Below are 27,899 nucleotides of genomic sequence, written 5' to 3'. Positions count from 1 at the left end.
AGCTCTGAGGAATGAAAGTGGAGACATTCTATCGTGTGTGTTGCAGTCAAAATCAAATAAGGCAAATGCTTTTAGCTGTTAATCTAATAAAATTTGACTGAAATCTATCTGTTACTTTGAACAAGAGTAATTCCATGAGCCAGTGTTCCTAGTGGGAGCAACATCAGAGAGAATGCTTAGAGAAAACATTCTTCTTGAAATATCTACATTATTGTTATACTTGACATTTACCTGGCCATACTCCCAGAATAAATTGATCACCAGAATAGTTGTTGTTTTAAAAATTAAACTGAAACTTGTGTTTAGGAAGCATTTTATATATTTTTTTTAAATTTACTAAGTAATTGAATACTGTATCCCACTCAAAATAAAAAAAAAACAATTTTTAAATATCTTATTTTTTTGGCAGTTGTGTTAACATGATTCATATATTAATATATTGCAGCTATTCACTTCTCTATTTGAACTCTATATACTTTTAAGGTGAAATGGGGACTATTCAATTGAATTATTTAGATTCCATGCCAAGGTGAGGTGTATTAAGGCCGAGCTGAGTAATTATTATGCACAGGAGTTCTTTGATAGTTTATTAAATATTAATGTTAACGTTAGTGTCAAAAATTCATACATTGGAAATGAACCAAGTTAAAATTTGTATTTTTCAGATATGGAAATTATATTATTTTTACTGTTGTATTCATGCCATTCAGAACACTTGTCCCATGTTGTTAAAACAATCTAACACAGATGTTTTTATATATAAAGTTCAGTTAAATAAATAGTACAAAGTGAGAGGAAAAAAAGTAGTGAGATACTGTACATGGGTTCAACGTCCGTTCAGAAATCTAATGGCAGAGGGAAAGAAGCTATTCCTAAATCATCAAGTGTATGCCTTCAGGCTCCTGTAGCTCCTCCTTAATGCTAGCAATGAGAAGAAGGCATGTCCTGGATGATGGGGGTCCTTAATGATGGATGTCGCCTTTTTTGAGGCATCGCTCCTTGAAGATGTCTTGGATGCTGTGGAGGCTAGTGTCCATGATGGAGCTGACTGAGTTTACAATTTTCCATGGCTTATTTCGATCTTGTGCAGTGTCCCCTTCACCCCCACCCCCACCCCCCGCCCCCATACCAGATAGTGATGCAACCAGTCAGAATGCTCTCCACAGTTCGCCTGTAGTAATAGCTGAGTGTTTTTGTGACATGCCAAATCTCCTCAAACTCTTAATGAAATGTAGCTGCTGTCATGGCATCTTTGTAACTACATCGATATGTTAGGCCCAGAATAGATCCTCAGACTGTTGACTCCAAGGAATTTGAAATTGTTCACCTTTTCCGCTTCTGATCCCTCAGTGAGGACTGGTGTGTGTCCCCTCATCTTACTTTCTAAAGTCCACAATCAGTTCTTTGGTCTTACTGATATTGAGTGCAAGGTTGTTGCTGCGACACCACTCAACCAGCTGATCTATCTACCTATATGCCTTCTCTTCACCATCTTCAATTCTGCTGACAGTAGTTGTGTCATCAGCAAATTTACAGATGGCATTTGAGCTGTGCTTAGCCACACAGTCATGGGTGTAGAAAAAGTAGAGCATTGAGCTAAGCACATATCCTTGAGGTGAAATATCGGTGTTAAATATCATTGAGGTGGAGATGTTTCTTGTGATCCACAAAGAGGCCCAGGTTTTGGAGCTTTTTGATCAGAGTTGTGGGAATGATTGTGTTAACCATTGATCTGTAGTCAGTAAACAGCAGGCTGATGTAAGTATTAGTATTGTCCAGGTGATCCAAGGCCAAGTCAAGAGCCAGTGGGATCGCATCTACTGTAGAACTGAATGTTCCAAAAAAAATGAAATGTCATCCCTCTTATTTGCAAACTTGATCCATTATCAAAATATGTGGCAGCTTTATTGAAAATAACCATTTTCCTCTGCCAATTTCCTCCCAATTTCTGTTTTCCATTTAATTTCATGATCTTATGATAAATTAATTTTGATCATCAACCTCAACAAATTTCACATGACATTGTATGTACTGGACTGTGCTTGAATTATTGAGTTGATATATGGTACTAGTTAACTGTAGGATTTGCTTGATAGTTGTATATAATGTTTATAGTTACATACTTTGTAAATAAAATTTAAAACAATGACTGAGAGTGCTGTAAATTAAATTACATATTTAGGAGAGTTTTACAAAATGAGGCATCAAATAACAGTTTGACACATTTAAGGAATACCAAGCTGGCAAATCAAATGCTGTAATATTAATAAGGAACAATCTATTTAATTTAAGAATTGGGAATGATCAGAAAATTGCATAGCTGAGATGAATCTGGATGATTTTAACAATGCATTTAGATATTTATCATAAAAGCTGAAAAGCTAAAAAATCACTCAAAGGTGTTTAGGGGAAGCTCAGAAAAGTAGCATTGAGGCCCTAGTTAAATTGTGATGTTGCAAAAGCAGGCCTTTACTGTAATAGGCTGGATCATATGACTATTACTTATTCAGTCTTGTCTCACACTGGCTTTGGCTTTGATATTGGCAAAGCAAATATTTTGCTGTTGGCTGGGCTGACCACAGACTTGCCTGTTTGTCCAGCAGACTCAACATTACAACCAAGCATATCCCTGCATTGGAGTAATGGTCTGCAGTACACTGAGAAATCTACATTGATGGATTAAGAAGCAAGATGCTTCACAGACATGATAAAATGGCACGATTGTGTTTATATAAAAAAAATTAAGCTACTTCCCTGAACACCTCTCACAATTTAGAAAGGGCATATGGTACATGTCACTTAAATAATACCTGCTAATATAAAATTACAGCTGTATCTCTAAATAAAAGTAAATAAAAAATAAATTCATAATTCTCAGACAGTGAAGCATGTGAATGAGTTTGAGTATCAAGGTGTCCAAAATGAAAATGCTCTGTAAATGGAGAAAAGAGCATAAATTGACTTTTTTTTCCAAGTAAAGACATAGTATGAAAGGATAAAGATGTATTAAATAATTTCATGCAAGATATGGGTTAACCAAAATTACAGTGATGTTCAATTTTCTGCTTCTAAAGAAATGGTCTTCACACCCAGGGTACTTCTCATCAGGAAAACTGTATTTTTGAGTGGAAACTTGAAATGCAGAAGTATTTTAATGAAACTGAGAATGTTAAGGTAATATTTAATAAAATTTTAAATTTTGATGAAGTCACTGGAGAGTCAGACAGCAAGGTAAAAATTTAAGACAATTATTAGAAAGTGACAACAGACACAGAGAGAAGTTTCATAAAGAGGTAATGAAGAATGCTGTGAAAATTGTGGGGCTGTAAGATGCCTAACTATATACCTAATTTTATAATTGTTGGTGGGAGAAAAAAAGTCTAATTCTTTTAGCTTGCTTTATGTTTGAGTTTCATACGATTGATGACTGACTTGTTCATTTATTTACCTGGTGTGGACTCATTGATGGTTTCTTTCCACAGGGTGCTGTGCCTAAAGGCAATGCCACAAAAGAGTATATGGAGAGTCTGCAGCTGAAGCCAGGGGAAGTAATCTATAAGTGCCCAAAATGTTGCAGTATTAAGCCAGAGCGAGCTCACCATTGCAGGTGTAGAAATGATATCTTTTTACTAAAGCTTCCAAAGCAATTGTGATCTCTGTGCCTGGTCATTCCATAATGATAGTACTATTGACTGTAAACTTAATCATTCTTGAATTACTTAAATTTGGTTCCATTGTTTGATTACAACAATTTACCTTTAATTGTTTTCTTGGTATTGCATTCAAAATTAACATATAACTCTTGCTTGTGAGAAGAGTTGATTTACAGCAGCATCACTGATTACAACCTCAACTATTTTACATTGGAGAACAGGACAATTATTTCTGCAAATTGATAATATTTATATGTTTCATTGATCTATTGATTATCATGTACCTTTGAAGTTTGAACTAGATGTCAGTTGCTGGGGAATTCAGCTTTATAGCTACTCGATGTATGTTCAATGTTCCATTCCCATTTAGACATGTCGGTCCATGGCTGCCTCTGCTGCCACGATGAGGCCACTCTCAGGTTGGAGCAGCAACACATTATAGCCTCCAACCTGAAGTCATGAGTATTGTTTTCTCATATTTCTGGTAATTTCTCCCCTCCCCTTTTTTCCCTTTTCGGATTCCCTGTTCTGCCTCCCCTCTGACCTCTTTTCCTCACCTGCCTGTCACCTCTGTCTGGTGACCATCCTCTTCCCTTTCTCCTTTGGTCCAGTTTCTTCTCCTATCAAATTCTTTCTACTTTAGCCCTTTACCATCACCTTCCCATTTGTACTCCTTTCCCTCCTCTCACCACCTTATGCAGGCTTTAATCCCATTCCTTTCTGCTATTTGCTAATGTAGGGACTTGGTCTGAAAGGTTGACTGTTTGTTCCTTTCCATAGATGCTGCCTGGCTAACTAAATTCCTCCTGCATTTTCAAAATTCAAAGTATATTTATTATCAAAGTACATATATGCCACCATATACAACTCTGAGATTTGTTTTCTTGCAACATACACGGTAACTCCTAGAAACACAATAGAATCAATGAAAACCTCATCTGGGCAACAGGATGGATGAACAACCAATGTGCAAATACAAAAGAGAAATAATAATAAATAAGCAATAAATATTGGGAGCATGAGATGAAGAGTCCTTAAAAGTGAGTCCATATGTTGTGAAAACAGTTCATTGATAAGGGGAGTGAAGTCATCCTCTCTGGTTCAGGAGCCTGATGTTTGAGGGATAATAGCTTCCTGAACCTGGTGATGTGGGTCTTAAGGATCTTTCATCTTCTTTCTGATGGCAATACTGAGAAGGGAGCATGGCCTGATGATGGGGCTCCTTGATGACAGATGCTGCTTTCCTGTGACAGCACTTTGTGTAGATGTGCTCAGTGGTGGAGGGCTTGATTGACAGGGCTCAATCCACTACTTTTTGTAGGACATTTCATTCAAGGGCCTTGGTGTTTCCCTGCCAGGTCATGAGGCAACCAGCCAATATACTCTTCACCACACATCTATAGAAGTTTGTTAAAATTTAAGATGTCATGCTATGCTTTCTTCATAATTACACTTGCATGCTAGGCCCAGGACACATCCTGTGAAATGATAACTCCAAGGAATTTAAAGTTGCTGACCCTCTCCATCTTTGATCCCTCAATGAGGACTGGTTCATGGACCTCTGGTTTCCTCCTCCTGAGGTCAATAAAAAGCTCCTTGGTCTTGCTGACATTGAGTAAGAGGTTGTTGTGGCACCACTCAGCTAAATTTTTCCATCTCCCTCATGTATGCTGATTAGTCACCACATTTTGTGACTGTTACTTTTGAATTTTAATATGGGATTAATAAAGCACTACAGAAGAGAAATTGTCTACAAATAAAACTGATGCTGCATGTAAGCAAGTAATCTCTATTGAATGTCTGAAATTCTGATAAGTGGCTTGTAACATTTCAGTTTGCTGTGCTGATTTGACTCTCCAATTGCTTGATGATTTCAATATGGGCGTCCCGCTTGGTGGCGCAATAATATCAGGGCTGGACTCTGGAGCGAAAGTTCCCGAGTTCGAATCCAAGTTGGGCTGAGCGTTCAGCTAGCAACTTGGCCTCGTAAAAACAAGAATAGCTTGCTACGGAAACACCGTCATGACGATGCCTCAATAACTCCACTGCCAAGTTAAGGGCTATTTGTCTTCTTCTCAATACGGGCAGGCCAATGGGGCATAAATGTTCATAATCAATTACGTGAATAAAGTTGGCTATGAAAAATTGAGGTTTCAATTTGGAATAGATTTCTAAGTTGTCAATGGATAACACATAATTATATTCAGCTGTTTCCTGTATCTTATGATGTAGTAATGTAACTGGAGAAAATATGTGTTTTATTTATTTACTCATTGAGATACATTGTGGAATAGGCCCTTCTGGCCCTTCAAGCTGTGCAGCCCAGCATCCCCCAGTTTAACCGTAGCTTAATCATTGGACAAATACAGTGATCAATTTACCTACTAATCAGTACATCTTTGGACTGTGGGAGGAAACCAAAGTACCTGGAGAAAACACATGCATTCCATAAAGTGGACATACTAACTTCTTACAGATAACTCCAGAATTAAGCTCCAAACTCCAGTGCTCCAGGCTGTAATGGCATTGCACTACGCTACCGTGGTGCCAATATACTTTGCAAGCTCCTACAAACAGCAGTAGGATAATCTTATTTGGTGATGTTGATTGAGGGACCCTCTGCTATTCAGAATTGTGCCTGAAATGGCAGATGAGATCTTGGTTGTAAAGTCCCCATTGGAAACGATAGTTTCCTGAATACTCAACAAAAGTGACAGTCTGGATTTTTGTGCTCAAGTTTCTAGAACAGGGCATGAATCTAGAATAGAGCCTTAGAGCAATACAGCACAGTTAAAGACCCTTTGGCCCATCAAGCCCATGATGACCAGACTCCCCACCCACCTAGTCACAATTTCCTGCATTAAGCCTATATCTCTTTAAGGCCCACCCGCTTGGGCTTCTTAAATGATGCAGTTGACCTGGTTCAATCACTTCTTCCAGTAACTCACACCATGTACTGATTAACCCCTATGTGAGAAAGTTACCCTTTAAGTCCCTTTTAAATCTTTCCCTCTTGCCCTAAATTGAGATCCCCTAGTTTTGGACTCCCCCTACCCTGGGGTAAAGATTGTTATCGTCCAGCTTATCTAATGCAATTTCCATAAAGCTGTCCCTTATTGTCCTACATTCCAAAGAATAAGAACCTAGCTTAGCCAACCTCTCCACATAACTCAGGCCCTCAAGTCCCGGTAAATCTTTTCTTCACTCTCTCCAATTTAACTACGTCAGCATGGATTTACGAAGGGGAAATCATGCTTGACTAATCTTCTGGAATTTTTTGAGGATTAACTGTGAAAATGGACATGGGAAAGCCAGTGGGTGTAGTGTACCTGGACTTTCAGAAAGCCTTTGATAAGGTCCCACATAGGAGATCAGTGGGCAAAATTAGAGCACGTGGTATTGAGGGTAGGGTACTGACATGGATAGAAAATTGGTTGGCAGACGGAAAGAGCAGGGATTAACGAGTCCTTTTCAGAATGGCAGGCAATGACTAGTGGGGTACCACAAGGCTCAGTGCTGGGACCGCAGCTATTTACAATATACGTTAATGATTTAGATGACAGGATTAAAAGTAACATTAGCAAATTTGCAGATAACACAAAGCTGGGTGACACTGTGAAATGTGAGGAGGATGTTATGAGAATGCAGGGTGACTTGGACAGGTTGGATGAGTGGGCAGATGCAGTTTAATGTGGATAAATGTGAGGTTATCCACTTTGGTGGCAAAATCAGGAAGACAGATTACTATCTGAATTGTGTCAAGTTAGGAAAAGGGGAAGTACAACGAGATCTGGGTGTCCTTGTTCATCAGTCACTGAAAGTAAGCATACAGGTACAGCAGGCAGTGAAGAAAGCTAATGGCATGTTGGCCTTCATAACAAGGGGAGCTGAGTATAGGAGCAAAGAGGTCCTTTAACAGTTGTACAAGGCCCTGGTGAGACCCCACCTGGAGTATTGTGTGCAGTTTTGGTCTCCAAATTTGAGGAAGGACATTCTTACTATGGTGGGAGTGCAGCGTAGGTTCACTGGGTTAATTCCAGGGATGGCGGGAGTGTCATACGTTGAAAGATTGGAGTGACTGGGCTTGTATCCACTGGAATTTAGAAGAATGAGAGGGGATCTGATTGAAACAAATAGAGGCAGGAAACATGTTCGCGATGTTGGGTGAGTCCAGAACCAGAGACCACAGTTTAAGAATAAGGGGTAGACCATTTAGAATGTAGTTGAGGAAAAACTTTTTCACACAAAGGGTTGTGGATCTGTGGAATGCTTTGCCTCAGGAGGCAGTGGAGGCCAATTCTCTGGATTCTTTCAAAAAAGAATTAGATAAAGCTCTTAAAGATAGCAGAGTAAAGATATATGGGGAGAAGGCAGGAAGAGGGTACTGATTGTGGATGATCAGCCATGATCACAGTGAATGGCAGTGCTGGCTCAAAGGGCCAGATGGCCTACTCCTGCACCTATTGTCTATTGTCTGTTGTCTTTCTTACAACAGAGTGAGTAAGACTATACACATTAGTCCAAGTGCAGCCTCACCAACAACGTATGTAACTGCAACATTATGTCCCATCTCCTATTCTCAATGTCTGAAGAAGGCCAGCATGCTGAACACCTTTTTTACCACCCTGTCTACCTGTGCCCCTGTTTTCAGCAAACTATGCATTGGTTTCCCTGAGTCACTCTGTTCCATTGCACTCCCTACCACTGCGCTACTAATACCCTAGCAGTACCCTACTATTCATTGTATAAGTCCTGCACTGGTCTGACTTTCCAAAATGCAAATCCTCACATTTAACTACTGAAATCCTTTTGTCAATCTTTGGCTCAATTCCTTAACTAAACAAGATCCCCTTGTAATTTACGATAACCTTCTTCACTATCAACACTATCAACAAATTTACTGATAAAGCCTTGTGAATTTGCATCCAGATGATTTATAAAAATAACAAATAGCAAGGGTCCTTAGCATCAGCATCCATTTTGAGAAACAGTCTTTAACCCCCACCCTATGCTTCCTACATCCAAGCTAATTTTGAAAATACCTAATTAGTTCTATATTTATTCCATGAGACCTACCCTGTCTGAGACCAGTCAACTATGTGGGACCTTGCTGAGGTCCAAATAGACAATATCCTCTGCTTTACCCTCATCTTCTTTTGCTTACCTCTTAAAACAAAAAAACTAAAATATTTGCCAAGCTTGACTTTCCATGCACAAAGCCTTATGAATCCTAATTGGACTAACCAAATACTGGTTGATACTGTCCCTCAGAAATCCCTCAAATAACCTCCCCACTCCCGATGTCAGGCTAATTGGCCTGTATTTTATTACCTTAACCTTCGACTCAATCTTCTGATTCAGTGCTGTAGGGCTGAAGTAGACACACAGACTGTACGACTTAATATGAAGTTAATCTGCTTAATGGCTTATGCTCCACTGTGTAATAGCACAATTACATTTGGACAAGAAGTAAAAATTAAAAGAGAACATTTAAAAATAATTATTTTCCCTGTATTGATTGATAGCAGCTTCATTTCTGAATATGAGGTAATCTGTCCTTTGAACAATTATCTGGAAGTATTATGAGATGTATTAGTTCCCCATTAATCAGGAATTGAGTTCAAGAGTGGTAAGGTAATGTTGCAGCTCTATAAAATACTGGCTAGACCAGACTTGGAATATTGTGCTCAGTTTTTATTGACTAAGATTCAGCACAGTGTAGGCCCTACTGTCCCCTTGAGCTATGCCACCCAGCAATCCCCCAGTTTAATCCCAGCCTAACCAAGGGACAATTTACAATGACCTACTAACCGGTAGGTTTTTGGACTGTGGGAGCACCCGGAGGAAACCAACGTGGTCATATGGAGAATTTACAGGCAACAGTGGGAATTCAGCCTGGATCACCTGCATTGTAAAGCGTTGTGCGAACCACTGTGCTACCATGCCACCCTGGTCTGGTCACCTCTTATAAATGAATTGAATTGACTTTAATATTTGCATCCTTCATATACATGAGGAGTAAAGATCTTTACATTACGTCACCATCTAAATGCGCAATGTGCAATTTATAATAATTTATAATAAATAGTATGTACAACAGGACAGTCAATATACATAGAAATAGAATTGTATCAGCATGAATTAATTAGTCTTATGGCCTGGTGGAAGAAGCTGTCCCAGAGCCTATTGGTCCTGGCTTTTATGCTGCGGTACCGTTTCCCAGTTGGTAGCAGCTGGAACAGTTTGTGGTTGGGGTGCCTCAGGTCCTCAATAATCCTTAGGGCCCTCTTTACATACCTGTCTTTGTAAATGTCCTGAATAGTGGGAAGTTCACATCTACAGATGCACTGGGCTGTCCACACTACTCTGCAGAGTCCTACAATTGAGGAAAGTATGGTTCCCATACCAGGCAGTGATGCAGCCAGTCAGGATGCTCTCAATTATGCCCGTGTAGAAAGTCCTTAGGATTTGGGGTCCCATACGAAACTGTAGAAGCTTTAGAGAAGGTGCAGAGATTTACCAGGATGCTGCCTGGATTAGAAGCCATGTCTTAATGAGGATAGGTTGAACGAGCCAGGGTTGAGGATGAGAGGTGACTTGATGGAGATGTACAAAATGATGAAGGACATAGATCGAGGGGAATGCCAGAGGCTTTCCCAAAGTCAAGTGGCTAATACCAGGGGGGCATAATTTTTAAGCTGACTGGGGGGAAAGTACGGGGGGGATGTCAAAGGTAAGTTCTTTACTCAGAGAGTGGTTAGTGCATGGAACACCAGGGGTATTGGTAGAGCAGATGCATTAAAGACATTTAAGAAACTTTTAGTTAGTTACAAGGATGATAGAAAAAGGGAGGGCTATGTAGGAGGAAAGGGTTGTATGGATATTAGAGTAGGTTAAAAAGTTGGCACAACATGGCCTCTACTGTGCTGTAGTGATCTATGTATTACTGCTTGCTTGAAAATTTCTTAGCTGATCATTTTTGCCGTGTAATGACTTATTATTTCTACCCCATATTAGTATTTGTAAAAGATGCATCCGGAAGATGGACCACCATTGTCCTTGGGTGAACAACTGCGTTGGAGAGAACAATCAAAAGTTCTTTGTACTCTTCACTGTAAGTTTAAACATGCTCTAGTACAAGTTTTGAGCAATTAAAAGTAATACCTCAAGGAGTTGAGAATTTAGCATTTGAGCTTTTGTTGATTAGATTATGAAGACACGCAGTCCTCTTTTATTGTCATTTAGTAATGCATGCATTAAGAAATGATACAATATTTCCTCCGGTGTGATATTACAAAACACAGGACAGACCAAGACTGAAAAAAACTAACAAAACCACATAATTATAACATATAGTTACAACAGTGCAACAATACCATAACTCGATGAAGGAAGTCCATGTGCACAGTAAATGTTCAAGGTCTCTCAAATGTCCCACATCTCACGCAGATGGGAGAAGGAAGAAAAGCTCTCCCTGCCATACCCAACCACGGTCCGACTCTGAGTCATCCGAAAACTTCGAGCTCTGATCAGCTCTCCGACACCGAGTACTGAGCGCCATCTCTATCTGAACGATTCGACCTCCATCTGGGTCGCCAACAGCAGGCAAAGCCAGGGATTTTCAGGCCTTCCTTCTGAGAGATTCCGGACTGCGCAGTAACGACAGCAGCGAATGAGTGTTTCAGAAATTTTTCCAAATGTTCCTCTGTGCTTTCACGTCCCTCTCCATCAAATCAGAATTATCCACGGCCCCTATTTAATGGATACGATATCATTTTCACTGGAGAGCTGCTCACGCACGGCGCGCTGCTATCGGTTCCTCCCGCTGTTCCATTGTTATGGATAGTGTATAACTATGTTTGCGCTAAACGGTGTTAACCTCACTAAGTGCTGCAAGGGATTCCTATTCTCCCATACTTCATCATAGATACTATAGATTTTACATTTTCAGTACATTGTTGTTGATGAGAGATAGAGGAGCTTATTCATTGAACCTGTGAAATCTGCTTTGTTTTCGAGCAGTCTTAGCAAGCAGATCAACTTGAATGGTGACAAAAAGCCATTTTGATATAACAAACAGTAAACTTTATTCACTTCTGGTTAGGGAATAGAGGTGGAATATTGTCATTTAAAATGTATCTCTGGTTAAATTTAATCAGTGTTGAAACAGAAGGAGTTAGCTTCAGCGTTATAGTTGAATTCTTTTCCCACCTCTTTTGGAATTTGACTTTAATAATTAATTATTTTAATTAATTTAAAAAATAAATGAATCAAATAAATAATAAAAATGTAATGTTTATATTAATCAACATGCAATATGACAAAAATCTTGGTATGCTAATTGATCTCGTCTCGTGTAGTCAGGTATCCTTATAAAATTTTAAACAGGATTTTTGTGCTATATGAACTTGTTTTTTTTAATTTCTATAAAATATCACAATGGGCTTTTTGTCTTATTGTTTGAAGAGTTGCAGTTGGAATTGCTGTACAAAGTAATTTGTACTCATCAAAAATTCAAAATTAGAATTCTAGAAAAGTCTCTGCCTAGAGATTCATTTGCATAATGCTTTTTATCCAGCCACAGGCAATTATTTATTTATTTTTGTCCAGAGTGAAGCAAAATAATGACCATTTTCTGGTCTTATTCTAGACATTTAACTAGGCATTCTGAATTGAAACTGCAACATGACTTGTGCATCAGAAATGTCACTGAGATGTCACGGCCTTTCCCCAGGCTGTGTCACTATCATTTTGTCTCAGGAACAGCCATTTTTGGCAGTCCCAGCAGTTGAGCTGAGTTTATTGTCATGTGCATGAGTACAATGGAGAACCTACAGCAACATCACAGCCACAGAGGTACAGACAATACATATAATACATATTTTTTAACAAGTATACATAAAATTATACCATACAGTGAAAAAATGTGCAGAAGCAATACATTATTCCAAAGTAAAACAAAGGCCTAATCAAAGGCAAGATCATGGTAATGCGTCATTTTGCATTATGATTGGTTCTTCATGTTCTGCAGATGACGTATTTCATAATGAAGAAAACATTGTATGATTGAAGTGACCTCTGTCAGTTAATGGGATGTAAAATTAGTAATTATTACTAACAAAATTACAATGACATTTGGCTATCTGCTGTTTTAACAAAAAGTATAAATTATTTTAAAATAAGCCAACCCATGTCTCCATAAGATTGTCTCTTGCAGACATTGTATTTATTGCTTATATTCCTAAAGATAATGTTGTCACTATTTTGAGTAATTATTTAATCTGTGCATTATATATTTGTAACTCCAGTAATGTTTGTGAATTTGTGATATTAAGTTATTAAAATTTCAAAATATGTATGTTTGGAACTTGGGCTAATTTGTTGGACCTGGAGAAAAAGAGAGTGTTAAGTCGAGTCAAGTAACTTTTTATTGTCATTTCGACCATAACTGCTGGTGCAGTACACAGTAAAAACGAGACAATGTTTTACAGGACCATGGTGCTACATAAACAATACAAAAACTACACTGAACTACGTAAAACAACACAAAACTGCACTAGACTACAGACCTACCCAGGTCTGCATAAAGTGCACAAAACAGTGCAGGCATTACAATTAATAATAAACAAGACAATAGGCACAGTAGAGGGCAGTAGGTTGCTGTCAGTCCAGGCTCTGGGTATTGAGGAGTCTGATGACTTGGGGGAAGAAACTGTTACATAGTCTGGTCGTGAGAGCCCAAATGCTTCAGTGCCTTTTGCCAGATGGCAGGAGGGAGGAGAGTTTGTATGGGGGGTGTGTGGGGTCCTTCATAATGCTGTTTGCTTTACAGAGCAGAATCTACAACAATAATGGCAGTATACAGAGAAATATAATATTTGACATTTTTATACTTTTGAAAGAAGCATTGTGGTGCTCTTTCAATAATTGAAGTTGCTTTTAATTTTCATGAATATATGAGCTTCTAAGATACTAGACTTAAAATTAAATTGTGGTATATTTTTATTGCTGTGTTTCTTTACATCGGGAATATGGGAGTCAGACCTTGCCTTTGAAGCTGAATAAATAGTTTTTGAGAAGTGCGCCTTTAACACTGACAACATTGACACAGAGAGTGCATTACACAAGTTCTCATACTGCATGGAATGGCTGAAGAGAGTAAGTCTAACAAATAGCAAGTTGTGATCCATAAGCAAGTCGTTTTCCATTTCACCAATGTGTCTCTGCATCTGTTATTGTATGTATATGAATTTTATATGGAAAGGAAAGCTTGTCATGTGTCTGAAGAAGTTGAATATTACCTTATGGGGAATGTGCCTTTTAACAGTACACAAGGCGAGTTTCAGGATCTCTCATGCACAATAAAGAGACCAGCACTGCACAGGAATCGCCAAAGGGAACACTGCCAGGCTCGTGTTAGTTTGATGGGGTCACTGAAGGGTCACTGAACAATGTACATTGTGGCAGCTACCTTCAAGCAGGAGAATTGGTGAACAGAAGGACAAATTCCTGCTCCATTAAATTCATCCTTGATTTCACTCACAGTCAAAATTGAACCTTTTTTTAAAATTTGTACTATATATTTCTATGATTGGAAAAATACAGTAATAGATATTATTAACTTTTCACCTCTATTACTCACAAGTTTTAACTTTGTAAGTAACTTCATTAAACTTGAAATGTCTTTGGAACTTGCTATTTATCATACTCTTAGTTTTTTTTTAATGTGACGGAGCAGGTGAAAACTTTCTTTCAATTGAGTTCACAATTGTAAATTCATTACTAAGCTCCAAGATAATCTGCTCATCTCCATGAACTAAAGTGACAAGTATATAATAATCAACACCGTATCAGTTGTTCTAGCAAAAGCTTAATATTCTCTGAATGTTAGCAGTGACTTTCTGTAAATTTCTGTCCTCCTTTCTCTATCATTTGCCAGATAGAGAGAAGGCAAGGACAGAAATACAAAGCAGTACACACACAAAATGCTGGAGGAACTCAGCAGGTCAGGTAACGTCTAAGGACATGAATAAACAGTTGACATTTTGGGCCAAGACCTTTCAGGACTGGAAGGGAAGGAGAGAAGTCGCCAGAATAAAAAGGTGGGCATAGGGGAAGGAGGATAGCTGGACAGTGATAGATGAAGCCAAGTGGGTAGACAAAGTGAAGGGCAAGACAGGAGAGTGGACTATTGGAGAAAGGGAAGAAAGAGGAGACCTGACGGATATGATAGGCAGGTGAGAAGCAGTAAGAAACCAGAGGGGCAAATAGAAGAAGGGAGGAAGGGGAGGGATTGTTTTTACCGGAAGGAGAAATCAATATCCAGGCCTTCAGGTTGGAGGCTACCCAGGCAGAATTTAAGGAGTTACTGCTCCAGACTGAGGCTGGCCTTGTCATGGCACAAGAGAAAGCCATGGACCGACATGTTGGAATTGGAATTAATATGTTTGGCCACCCGGAAGTTCCACTTTTGGCGGATGGAGTGGAAGTGCTTGACATGGTCTCCCAATTTATAACCAGTCTCAGCAGTGTAGAGGAAGCCGCATCAGGAGCACCAGACACAATAGACAACCCCAGCAGATTCGCAGGTGAAGTGTTGCCTCACCTGCAAGGACTGTTTGGCACCCTGAATAGAGGTGAGGGAGGAGATGGATGGGGTGTAGCACTTTGGCCACTTGTAGGGACGTACCAGGAGGGAGAATAGAGGGGAGGGACAAATGAACAAGGGAACCATGAAGGGAGTGATCCCTGTGGAAAACAGAGAGGGAAGAGGTGAGAAGGAGAGGGATAAGATGCCTTTGGCGATAATGTAAGTTGCAGAGAATAATGTGTTGGATGCGGAGGCTCAAGAGATGGTAGGTAAGGACAAGAGGAGCTCTATCACTGTTAGGGTGACAGGAAGATAGGGTGAGTGCAGATGTCCGGGAAATGGAGGAGATGCGGGTGAGGGCAGCATCAACACTGGAAGAAGGGCAACCCTGTTCTTTGAAGAAGGAGAACATCTCTGATGTCCTGGAAAGGAAAGCTGCATGCTGGAAACAGATGTGGCGGAGGTGAAGGAACTGAGAAAAGGGATAGCATTTTACAGGAGACAGGGTGGGAAGAGGTATAGTTCAGGGTAACTGTGGGTATGGGTAGGTTTATAAAAGATATCAGCAAATGGTTTGTCTCCAGAGATGGAGACAGAGAAATCAAGAACAGGGAGTCTGAGGTCAAAAGTGGAAATACATTCTGCACTGATTTATAAAGAAATTAGCATTGATTTGATCTGAGAGAGTAAAAAGAAACATTAAATGATAAATTTGTTACAGTTAAGAGAATATGCTTAAAGATGTCATCAGAATCAGGTTTATTATCACTGACACAAAGTCATAGAGAAGCACAGCACAGAAACAGGCCCTTCGGCCAAGCATTTAACCAGCCTACTCCCATCGACCTGCACCAGGACCATAGCCCTCCATACCCCTTCTATCCATGTACCTATCCAAACTTCACTTAAGCATTAAAATCAAGCTCACATGTACCACTTGTGCTGTCAGCCCATTCCATACTCTCACGACCCCCGAGCGAAGAAGTTCCCCTCATGTTCCCCATAAACTTTTCACTCTTCACTCTTTACCCATGATTTCTGTTGTAGTCCCACCCAACCTCAGTGGAAAAAGCCTGCTTGCATTTACCCTATCCATAACCCTCATAATTTTGCGTACCTCTATCAAATATCCTCCCATCTTCTACATTCTAAGGAATAAGGTCCTAGCCTATTCAATTTTTCCTTGTAACTCAAGTCCTTCAAACCTGGCAACATCCTTGTAAATTTTCTCTGTACTCTTAAATTCTTATTTATACCTTTTCTGTAGATAGGTGATCAAAACTGCACACAATACTCCAAACAGGCTGTACCAACGTCTTGTACAACTTCAGCATAACATCCCAATTCCTGTACTCAGTGCATTGATTTATGAAGGCCAATGTGCCAAATGGTTTCCCTACGGCTCTATCTACCTGTGACACCACTTTCAATGAATTATGGATCTGTATTCCCAGATCCCTTTGTTCTACCACATTCCTCAGTGCCCTACTGTTCACTGTGCAAGATCTACCCTGATTTGTCCTACCAAAGTGCAACACCTTGCACTTGTCTCTGTCAAGTTCCATCTGCAATTTTTCAGCTCATTTTTCCAGCTGATACCGATCCCTCTGCAAGCCATGATAGCTTTCATCACTATGTACTACAACCCCAATCGTGGAGTCATCTGCAAATTTGCTGATCCAGTTAACCACATTGTCATGACATTTGGTGTTCTGTGGCAGCAGTACAGTACAATATATAAAAAATACCAAGTTACAATAAGAACTATATTAAAAAATAGTGCTATGTGCAAAATAGTGAGATCGTGTTCATGGACTGTTAGAAATCTGATGGCGAAGCATTTTGCCAGTATTGATGAAACTAGAATATGCATTTTCAATTATATTTCGAGAATTTTTTTGTCTCTCCTACTCTTCCATTCTAATTTTTTTAACAAAAACATTTGTACAATAATCCCACATTTATTGCGTAATCCCCATTCAAAATCAAACTTTAAAGCTTCGCTGTTGATTAAACATCCAATAGATTTCTTGAGATTTTGGAATAATGCAAGTGAATTTAATATCAGTGACCTGTTGTCATTTTTAATGTGCAGATTACAGATATGTTAGCAATCAAATGTTAACTAGTTTATGATCTTGGTAGTGAGTTTGAAATAATATACAGTATTTTTAACCTGCGAAACACAACATTTTGTCATGGTCAACAGTCTTTCATTATGCAATAATTAAAAAATCCTTTATTGTCATAGACTAATGTAACCCACTCAAAGCAGCATTTTATTATTCACTAAGGTATATATGTACATCATTGTCAAACTGGCTAGTGACATAAATTAGAAGCTTTGTATATATACATGTTGACCTTGAAATGTGTTGAATCAGTCTGATGCTGTATTGTCATGCTTGATTATGAAAGTGATAGTGACAGATGTTGTGCAGTAATGGCCCTCTTCATCCACTTGCAGATGTACATAGCACTGATTTCAGTCCATGCACTGATACTATGTGGCTTCCAGTTCTTCTTCTGTATCAGAGCACAGTGGAGTGGTGAGTAACTACATATGTTCAATAGGTTGAAGTGGTTTAGTGACAAACCTTGTGATTAAAAAGCAGCAATTTGATGTATGCTAGGTGACCGAAAATTTGGGCTTCAAATTGGCAAGATTTTGCATTGTCCTACACCAAATATCCGATTTGTGTGCTTGTGTACACAATTCCTTTAAGTAGCAATTGATACCCAACATCTTACGTTCTTAACTTTAGAGAATGCAAGAAAATAGGAGCAGGAGCAAACCACCAAGTATAAAAGCCTGCCACGACATTAAATATGGCCTGTACTGGCTTTAACTCTTGGCCCAGTACCCCATAGCCTTCAATTCCTCAATCTTCCAAATATTTATGTTTCTCAATCTTGCATATATCTAAGTGTCCTTGGGGACAGAGAATTCCAGTAATTTACTACCCTCAGAGAGAAGAATGTTCAAGTATTGAAAGGCCTAGTTAGAGTGGATGTGGAGAGGATGTTTCCTATACTGGAGGAGTCTAGGACCAGGGGATACAGAAGCATGTGTCTTCAGAACAGAAATGAGTTGGAATTTCTTTAGCCAGTGGATAGTGAAACTGTGGAATTCATTGCCACAGATGGCTGTGGAGGCCAAGTCATTGGGTATATTTAAAGCAGATGTTGATAGGTTGTTGATTATTAAGGGCATCAAAGTTTACAGGGAGAAAGCAGGAGAATGGGTTGAGAGTGATAATAAATAAGCCACGATGGAATGGCAGAGCAGACTCAGTGGCCAAATTCAGCATCTATGTCTTATGGTCTAATGTTGAATAGTAACATCTAAAAAAAATCATTTGGCCAGGTACATGGATAGGTTAGAGAGAAAGTGGCCCAAACAGGGAAATTGGGACTAGTTTAGATGGGCATCTCCTTCAGCATCGACGAGTTGGGCAATAGGTTCTGTTTTCATGCTCTATGACTCTACATTTCTACACTTAATATTAAATGACAGACTTTATTTATAGGTATTTGCTTTATTTATCACACTCCCATTAAGTAAAACTAGTTTTGGTTTATTCAGCAGTAAAACATTAGCTTTCTCCTTTTTCTGAGTTAAACATAAAAGGAAGAAACAAGTTGATCAAAAGTGCAATGAGCTCTGAACTGTGCACTCAAGTTCCCCCACCTACTTACACAGGATAGTTATGCAAATGTTTGTTCACAAATGACAGATTTTTTTTAGATTATCTGTTGTTCAATTTAAACCATGACTAGTTGCTTAATGTTTTTGACTGTAGGAAATGTGGTCTTTAGTAGTGATTTCCTTACTCTCCAAATCACATAGCTTTATTAATTAGAGTTGAGATGAAGTGCTGAATCACACCTGTGATTCACTGTGGTGCTGTTCACAAAGCTTTCATTTGGACCAAGTGAAGTCTGAGGAGTTACTCATTGCGGTGACATGTTCTGTGAGTGAGGGCAAGAAAGTGCTGGGTTAGAATTAGCTTTACCTTGGTTCAAGGAATAGTGGAGAGCTACTCTGTTGGAGCTGTAGTTACAGAATGCGTCCATAGTGAAGGCAGTTGCAGCTAGAAAAACAGTAAAGTGGTAGAGAGTGCCTTCTTGAGCTAACAAGTGTTGCTTTGAGAATTTATGTAGCATATAACCATGTTCATCATCTCTTTGGAATTTGAGGAATATTCTCTGTTCAAATCATAATCAGTTTTACTCATTCACCCCTCACCTCTTCTTTCCAATTCAACCTCGGTTGTATATCCTACTCTCACCATGAGCATTGAATTACCACTTCCACTTCCATTTCTTTCCATGGTCCATTTCCAACTCTTCTCTAATCTTTCTCAACATTTTTTAATAGCTAGGCATAGTTTAACGTTCACTGTAAACCCATTAACTCCTAAAGCTATTATGTCTGTACTTCACCCTACAGTCTTTCCTTTTGTATTCTCTCAGTTTCAATGACTAGTTAAGAGGCCCCAAGATCTCAGATCAGGGTAAGCAATGAGGCTCAATGGCAGGAATTGGTTAGAGGTTGAGATATCCAGAAGGGGGAAGGTTGAGGTATCCCATTGGGTTGGGAGATTGTGACCTTGGATGGGTGGTGGATTGTAGGGACAGGGAATTTCTGTAACTGGGCCTTCAGGTGGGGTGGTTGCATATTCAGAAGCTGCCAGGATGTGGGTTTGTGAAATATCAGGTGAAGCCACAAGAATGAAAGATAAATAAGGATCTTACCTGAAAAATTTCAGTTCATCATTACATTGGGAAGACCAGGTGTCCCCGTCATGGCAAGCAATATTGCTCCTCAGGGAATTTAATTCATTCCCTGCAATACTCCAAAAGAAGTAATAATTGGCTCGTGTCTGCCCTCACCCCACATTCCCACCACCCCACCAGGGGTATGTTCTTCATGTCCTCACCTACCACTCCACTAGCTTCCATATCCAGCACATAATTCTCTGTAACTTCTGCCATCTCCAACGGGATCCCACCACCAAGCACATCTTTCGCTCCCCCTCCCCCCCCCCGCCTTTCTGCTGCTTATGCATTTCCTTCGTCCATTCATCCCTCCCCACTGATCTGCCTTACCCTTGCAAGTGGAACAATTGCTACTCCTGCCCCTACACCTCCTCTGTCACCACTATTCAGGGCCCCAAACAGTACTTCCAGGTGAGCCGACATTTCACCTGTGAGTCTGTTGGAGTCATCGACTGTATTCGGGACTCCCGGTGTATCCTCTTGTATATTGGTGAGACCCGCCTTAGATTGGGAGGCTGCTTCATCAAGCACCTATGCTCCATCTACCAGAAAAAACAGGAGCTCCACTTCCCAATTAATTCCACTACCCATTCCAACATGACAGTCCATGGCCTCCTCTACTGTCATGACAAGGCCACCCTCAGGTTGGAGGAGCAACACTTTATGTTCCGTCTGGGCCGCCTTCAACCTGATCATCAATTTCTCAAATTTCTGGTAATGCCCCCGCCCCCCACCTCACCATTCTCCATTTCCATTTCCCTATCTCACCTTATCTCCTCACCTGCCCATCACCTCCCTCTGGTGCTCCTCCCCCTTTTTTCAATGGCCTGTCCTCTCCTATCAGATTCCTCCTTCTCTAGCTCTGTATCTCTTTCACCAATCAACTTCCCAGCTCTTCATTTCACTCCAAACCCCCCCCCTCCACTTTTCACCTAGTGTTTCTTCCTCCCTTACCCCCACCTTCTAACTCTGACCTCTCATCTTTTTTTCCTCTAAATCCTAACGAAGGATCTCGGCCCAAAACATCAACTATACTCTTTATCACAGATGCTGCCTGGCCTGCTGAGCTCTTCCAGCATTTTGTGTGTGTTGCTTGGATTTCCAGCATCTGCCGATTTTCTCTTATTTGTCACTTAGCGAATGACATGATTTTATGTTAGACCAGCAAAGGTCATGTGTGAGGATGAGCATCACTCATAAAGTTGCCTGATCAAATTTGCAAGGTGATGCAAGATCACCTGGGCATAGGTTTTACCATGTTCCATTCAAGGAAGGGGAAATATATCAATGCTGATAAGAAAATGCAATTAAATTTTAAGAAATATAAGAACTAACTTTTGGAAACTTTAGATTTCTTTTACCATGATCATCCAAAATGTTTGTTTTTCTCTCATTAGCTAATAAAGGTTGATTTCAATTTAGTATTGTAGAAATGTGCACAAACTAACCTTTTTGTCATGTAGTTTCACTGAATTTGGTTGCCAGCCAAAAATTCCTCAAAACAGTGCAGACAATTTCAATCTGCTCATGTTTTGATGTGGCTTTACCAACACTGTCCCATTAACACTAAATTCTGACACATTAACTACAATACAGTAGGTATATGAAATAGCTGCTTGATAATCCCAATCAGTGTGGCAAAAGAGCATCCCATAAGCATCACTCAATAGAACAATTATTTGAAAGGCTCTGTGTGTGTGTGTGTGTGTGAGTATATTTTTTTACATTGCATATTACTTGGTAAGTTATTTTAAATTAAAATGGATGTAAAAGGGTAATTATAAGTGGGTGAAAGAAAATTAGAATTTATTATATGTTAGAAATATTTTAATATATTTTTCTCTCCACAGAATGCAGTGGCTTCTCACCTCCTGTAACTGTAATCTTAATCATATTTTTGTGCCTTGAGGGGCTTCTGTTTCTCACGTTCACCTCAGTAATGTTTGGCACACAACTTCATTCAATATGCAATGATGAAACAGTAAGTTTTATTTTTATGATTTTTAGTTGAAGAAACCACATTGAATGTTACTAGAGGGAGAATTTGTCACTGTTTCTAATGGCATTATGCAAAAATAATCCCAAATAAGAGCCTTTTATCCTCTGCTTGGTTTGTCTGAACATTATTTTAAAAGTATTTTGGTAGTTTTCTGATATGCAAGTACAAAACCCCTGAGACTAGGAAAGATTTGCTCGCTTTTAGAGTCATAGCGTTATACAGCACAGAAACAGAACTTTCGTCCAAGTCATCTTTGCTGACCAAGAGTTAGACCCATTGGCCTGCACTTGTCCCATGTTATCTGAACCTTCTGAGTCCATGTGCCTGTCAAGATGTCTTTTAAACGCTGTAATTGTACCGCCTTGCAGATCTTCCTCTGGCAACTCATGCCATCTTCCATCATCTGCATAATGTGCTGAAACAAGTTAAACTTGGCAAAAATTCTTGTATTGAAAACACTTGCATACATGCTTTGCCAAAGATTGATTTTTAAAGTAGTAAAGTGTATTAAAATGACCTTTTGTACATCTTAACTTTTATAACATAAAATCATAGTAGGTGCTAATGTTGGTTTCATTGGTGAACTCAGTTGTTAGTATTTTGAATTCCATGCAAGTTGTGGGTAAAACCCTGTCAAAGAGAGTAAACATGGAATGCAACTGAACTATCTTACTATACAGGATAAGTTCAGTTTCATCAGAGGGATTGTCTTCTGCATGAGATGTGAAATTCATATACTCTGCTGTCAGATAAGAGCCTAAAGCAAAATGCAGTTGAATGGAAAAATGATTCTTTGCAACACAAACTAGAATTGAGCTGTTTTTCCCCCCATCACATTGCCATCAACCCCACCCTGCTTTCCCTTCCTACTTTTACAACCACTTCTAACCACAGAAGAAGAAAACTCAAGGTGGAAAGGCAGAGTAGGAAGTTGGTTAAAAATTGTTACACCCATTCAATGGCCATGGCCCTACCAAATTCCAGTTGAAAGTATATGCACAAGGCTGCTAAATGGACTATGTATTAACATCTAGGTTTACATGCAGAGAAAATTAGTCTAGGCAACTGATTCTGCAGCATGCATGCCTCTGTTCTACGTGCATTGTACAGAAAAATAACATTGCAAAAACTATCAGGTTTTTGCATTGCTTTGCTTTGGAGCATTAAGCAAGCTGTTCAACTTAGCTCTGTTGCTGAGCAAATTAAACTCCTTCAGTGATACTGATTCTGCAAAAGGTTGATTAAGTGCAAAATCATGCTGAACTTTATGCCCATTAAACAAGACAAATGTTAAAAACTGAAGGTAAGTTAATTCACCCGGGTTTTTTAAATTTCCAAATTCAAACTTTTGCTGGACTCTGAGGTCAATGGCAACACGGCTAGTTAAGATAAATATAAAAATTCTCAAAATTTCTTCTTCATGGTAAATTGATTAATTCAGCAACAACCCCCTCCACCCCATCCTTCTAGTGAAAAAGGAGTGAATATTTAAATGTTTACCCACCATATAATCATATTTAATCAATGTGGTGTTGTGTTTATCATGCAGGAAATTGAACGGTTAAAAAATGAAAAGCCTACATGGGAAAGGAAACTACGATGGGAAGGAATGAAGAATGTTTTTGGAGGACAACCTTCGTTTCTATGGATTAATCCTTTCTCAGGCATTAGAATAAGGCGACTCCTTCCTAGACCGATAAAGGGAGGACCAGAATTTGCTGTTTAAGAAAAACTTTTCTGAGAAAGTAGTCTTTCTAATATTAAAATTAGCACAACAAGACTTCATTCTTTTCCACAGTCTGCCTTTAAGGTACTATGGATTAAATAACTGCTGCCTGTTAACATTGCACATAGTAACCTAATTCTGAGCAAATCTCATGAAGTCTGGAACTAGTGAACTGACAGAAAGCTCCATCGGCCATCATACGAATGGATTGGAAAGATCAAACTGTAGCTTTGAATGGACAGTTAGACATCCTAACTCTACTGTACAAAGTTGCTCATTTTGTAATATTGCATCAATGTACTATTTGTGACATAATCACAAAATATTTGGGTGTAAACCACAATGAGATTGATGTCATTTTAGTAATATTGCTTAAGAATGTTCTTAACATAAAATTTGTCCATTTAATCATTTTCAATCCATTTAGCATTCATGAAAATACGTTTCAGGTTCCATACTTAAAACTGTTAAATGAGATAAAACATCAGTTGGCATTGAATAATTTCTTTATCTGTTTTATATTTTTATATGTATATAAAAAGAACTCTAAAAAAGGGGAAACTTTATTTTTTCAGTTCATGTATATTTGTGTTTATTTTTATTTCATGAAAGCTTTTTCCCTTTGACTGTGGTATGGGTGTGCACTGTTACAACTCAAAAGTTTACGTTTTCACTTCTATTTATTTCTTTGTTAAAATACAAAGATGAATTGTAAGTGTAAGATTGTTGATGCTTCTGAAATTGAAATGAACTATCTTCATTACAAATCATCTCATTAGTTTAATGTAGAATGATTGCTCAGTATATGGAATAGAATAAAATCTATTGTTTCTAATTATTTGAAACGTAAAATTTGGTTGAAACCAACATAGATGCAATGATTTACAGTAATTTCATTGTTGCAGATCTTGTGTTCATGTACAGTTCAACTTCGATACGACTTATTGTGATGAGGTGGATGAAATATGCTTTCTGCAGTCTAGATCAGCAGAAAGTATAATCCTGTCAACTAATAGGCTGTATTAATTTTTCAGCTGACTTAAATCCTTCAACCCTCAAAGAAACTTATCAGAACTCAGCTGATAGAAAATAAATGTTAATGTTTGATTCCTGCTCCTAAGGTAAAGCATCTAGTATATAACCTACTCCCCATATGATATGATGTATTGAACAAGTATACAAAGGTGCAAGCATTACACTAACAGAATGTAGTGACAGTTTGAGCATTAAATGTCAATTGAATGTAACTTATGATTTAAGAGTTGAAGGGTCCTTTTTATCAGTAATAGTGTGCGTGTCATCTTATTTGTCTTAGTGAGCTGTTACACTGTATAATAGCCAATTCCGTAATGCTGGCGCTGTTTCTGGAATGTGTGTTAGGACTCCATAACAAAACTGAGAGTCGGCTTTCAGGTAAACGGGGCTGGTATCGTCTCTGTAGTGGGAAGGTGGTGGGTTTGGGTTGTTGAAGAGAGAAAGAATGATAAAAGCAACAAAAGTAGACAGAATAATGCAAACTACCAAGAAAGATGGATTGAGGGAAAAAAAGTTGTTTCAGTGATCAGATTATTACTAAGTAGACTCTGACTCTAGCTTTGAAAATGCATTCAACTACTCCCTTCTATTTTCTTTCCTCTACTGTTTCCATCTGCACATTTCACTTTCCTTATTTGATTCCATGCTCCATTTCTCTTTCCTAGCAGATTCCATCAGCTGCAGCCCTTTATTGCCTTCACCTATCACCTCCCAAACTCACTATTTCTAATCTTCCGACCCCAAATTGTCCATCAACCCTCGTTAACTGGATTCACTTTGCCGATGTCTGCTCTATGGATTCCCTTCACCTCTTTTATTGTCTTATCAATCCTCTACTTTTTAGTCTAAATGAAGGGTCTCAATCCCAAATATCAGTTATTCATTTCCTTCCACAGATGCTTCCTGAGTTTTTCCACCATCTTGTTTGTAGCTCCAGATTCTGACATCTGCAGTTTTCGATGTCTCTATTCAATTGGTCAATCCTTACTTTATTTACTGAGGAACTCGACCTGAAAGTGCTCTTTTAATGCTCCTTGAATGCATTCACATTTACAATTTTCCATTCGGTAACCTTTTGAAGTATAATTCTGGAGATGGATGTAGCCAAGCAGAAACAAAGGAAAGTAAAACTATTTTCTGGAGGTAAAGTCCAATTCTGAATTAGGCTACAATTTATAATTGTCCTCAAACAGTAGGGACTATTGTTGATACTTCAAATGGTACAAATATGCTGAACGGAATCCATTCAGTGGGAACTTGCTTTTATAAAAAAGCACCATGAACTTTTTAAAGATGAGAATCATTGACAAAATAGAAAGAAAAGGCATTTGTTTGTTACAGCAAATATTTACAGGGCCTATTTCTGTCCTCTGGTTGCCCCTGAATTTACTTCAAGCTTCAGTAGGAGTTTTAATGTTTTATGTTCCAGGAACATCCCACAGCTGGATGAAAAACTGCAGAATAGCAGAATATGCTCAACTGCAGTTGAATAATTGTGAAGATCTTCATTGTCAAGTCTTACACATGATTGATAACATTTGGGTAAATGCTGAAGGGTTACTACAGCTGTGGATCATACTTAAGCTTTGGAAAAGCTTGGACGGCTCTGAAGTACGGTAACAAGAGGAACTCTGCAGATGCTGGAAATTCAAGCAACACACATCAAATTTGCTGGTGAACGCAGCAGGCCAGGCAGCATATCTAGGAAGAGGTACAGTCGACGTTTCAGGCCGAGACCCTTCGTCAGGACTGAAGTACGGTGTGGTGTATCATGTGTTTTTGAAATTCCCTTATTCAAATTTTCTCTCACGCCCTTATTGGTCTTTAAACAAACAAATGAGTATTTCACAGGCCAGCGACCAACAGTGACATTCTCCAGGCAGCTCACAAAACTACTAGATACTCTAGCAGATATGAACTGTGATCGCTGCAACCTGTAAATTCCCTATTATGGATGTTCTTTCGAACCAACCAAGTGATCTTGGGCTTTTGTGATCTCTTGGGGATTTGGAGTACTAGACCCTCGAGAGGGCAGGTACAGTCGAGGCAGCTGTCGCTGGGGGCGGACGCTGCACCGCAGGCTGGTGGCGGAAGATGAATTCGTGGACGTCTCCATTTCTTTGTGAAAGTTAAAGCGTCAAGCGAGATTAAACTTTTCGAGGACTAGAACTAAGACGAACAGGTGTTCAGCACAGTCTGTCTGCCCTCGAGAGGTCTTCCTCTTGCTCCCACCGACGGGCAGGAGGTGCAGGCGTCTTGGGTCTCGTAAGGCCAGATTCAGGAGCAGTTCCTCACTCTCCTCAGCGCACTACCCCAGGAGGTTTACTGGCTTCAGCACTGAACAGATTCCGTGGCTCTGGCCCGCTCCTGGACCGGCTTCACTTGCCTCAGTGCGGAACTGGTTCAGTGGCTGCGGTTACTTAAAGGGACTCTGCGGTTAATGTTCTGTGTGTTATTTGTTTACTTTTTTTTATTGTTTGCATGATGTATTTTTTCGCACATTGGGTGTTTGACGGCTTTTGTTGAGTTTTTTTTAAATGGGTTCTAATGTGTTTCTTTGTTTTGAGGCTAAGAAAACTAATGCGAAGTTTGTCTACAGTATACATGGATAATGCTGTAAATACACTCTGAACTTTGGCATGGTTCTCAAGTAGATGATGCTGTGGTTTAGAAACTTCTAAGGAAATAATTACTCAAAGAACAAGAGTGTCTTGTTATGTAATTATCTGCCAAGGCGGCCAACTAGCTTTTAGGAACAACATTTGTTCACCTTATATCAGTTTTCAAATTCATTACACTACTTCTGGCTGGCTACCTAATCCCCTCCTTCATATTTTTCAAGTAATTATCCAATTCTCATTTATGCAATGTGTTCTTACGCTGGTTTGGGGAGAGAATTCCAAGCTATTAGCCTTTTGTTTCATCATTTGTATTTTCTCCCTGGTTTTAATTTGGATGGTTTTAAATGTGTCAAGCTGCAGCTCCTTAGGGACCGTGTTAGGGAACTGGAGATGCAGGTCGCTGACCTTCGTCTGGTCAGGGAAAGTGAGGCGGTGATAGAGAGGAGCTATGGGCAAGTAGTCACCCCAGGGCCTCGAGAGACAGATAAGTGGA

At 39.2% G+C, this 27,899-nt stretch overlaps 1 protein-coding gene across 2 annotated transcripts in view; it reads left to right on the top strand.

Moving 5' to 3' along the window:
- Positions 1–24,991, top strand: part of zdhhc7 (zinc finger DHHC-type palmitoyltransferase 7) — an 82,252-nt gene extending 57,261 nt beyond the window's left edge. For both annotated transcript variants that reach the window (XM_072279894.1, XM_072279893.1), the window contains 5 exons: positions 3,483–3,607; positions 10,671–10,767; positions 17,711–17,792; positions 21,876–22,006; positions 23,574–24,991. In XM_072279894.1, the coding sequence (XP_072135995.1) occupies positions 3,483–3,607; positions 10,671–10,767; positions 17,711–17,792; positions 21,876–22,006; positions 23,574–23,750 (612 nt within the window). In that variant the 3' untranslated portion in view covers positions 23,751–24,991. The remainder of the gene's footprint in view (positions 1–3,482; positions 3,608–10,670; positions 10,768–17,710; positions 17,793–21,875; positions 22,007–23,573) is intronic.
- The last annotated feature ends 2,908 nt before the right edge of the window (positions 24,992–27,899 follow it).

This window comes from Mobula birostris, chromosome 15 (genome assembly GCF_030028105.1).
Source record: "Mobula birostris isolate sMobBir1 chromosome 15, sMobBir1.hap1, whole genome shotgun sequence".
Taxonomy (NCBI): Eukaryota; Metazoa; Chordata; class Chondrichthyes; order Myliobatiformes; family Myliobatidae; genus Mobula; species Mobula birostris.
This window is presented reverse-complemented; position numbering and strand designations above follow the sequence as displayed.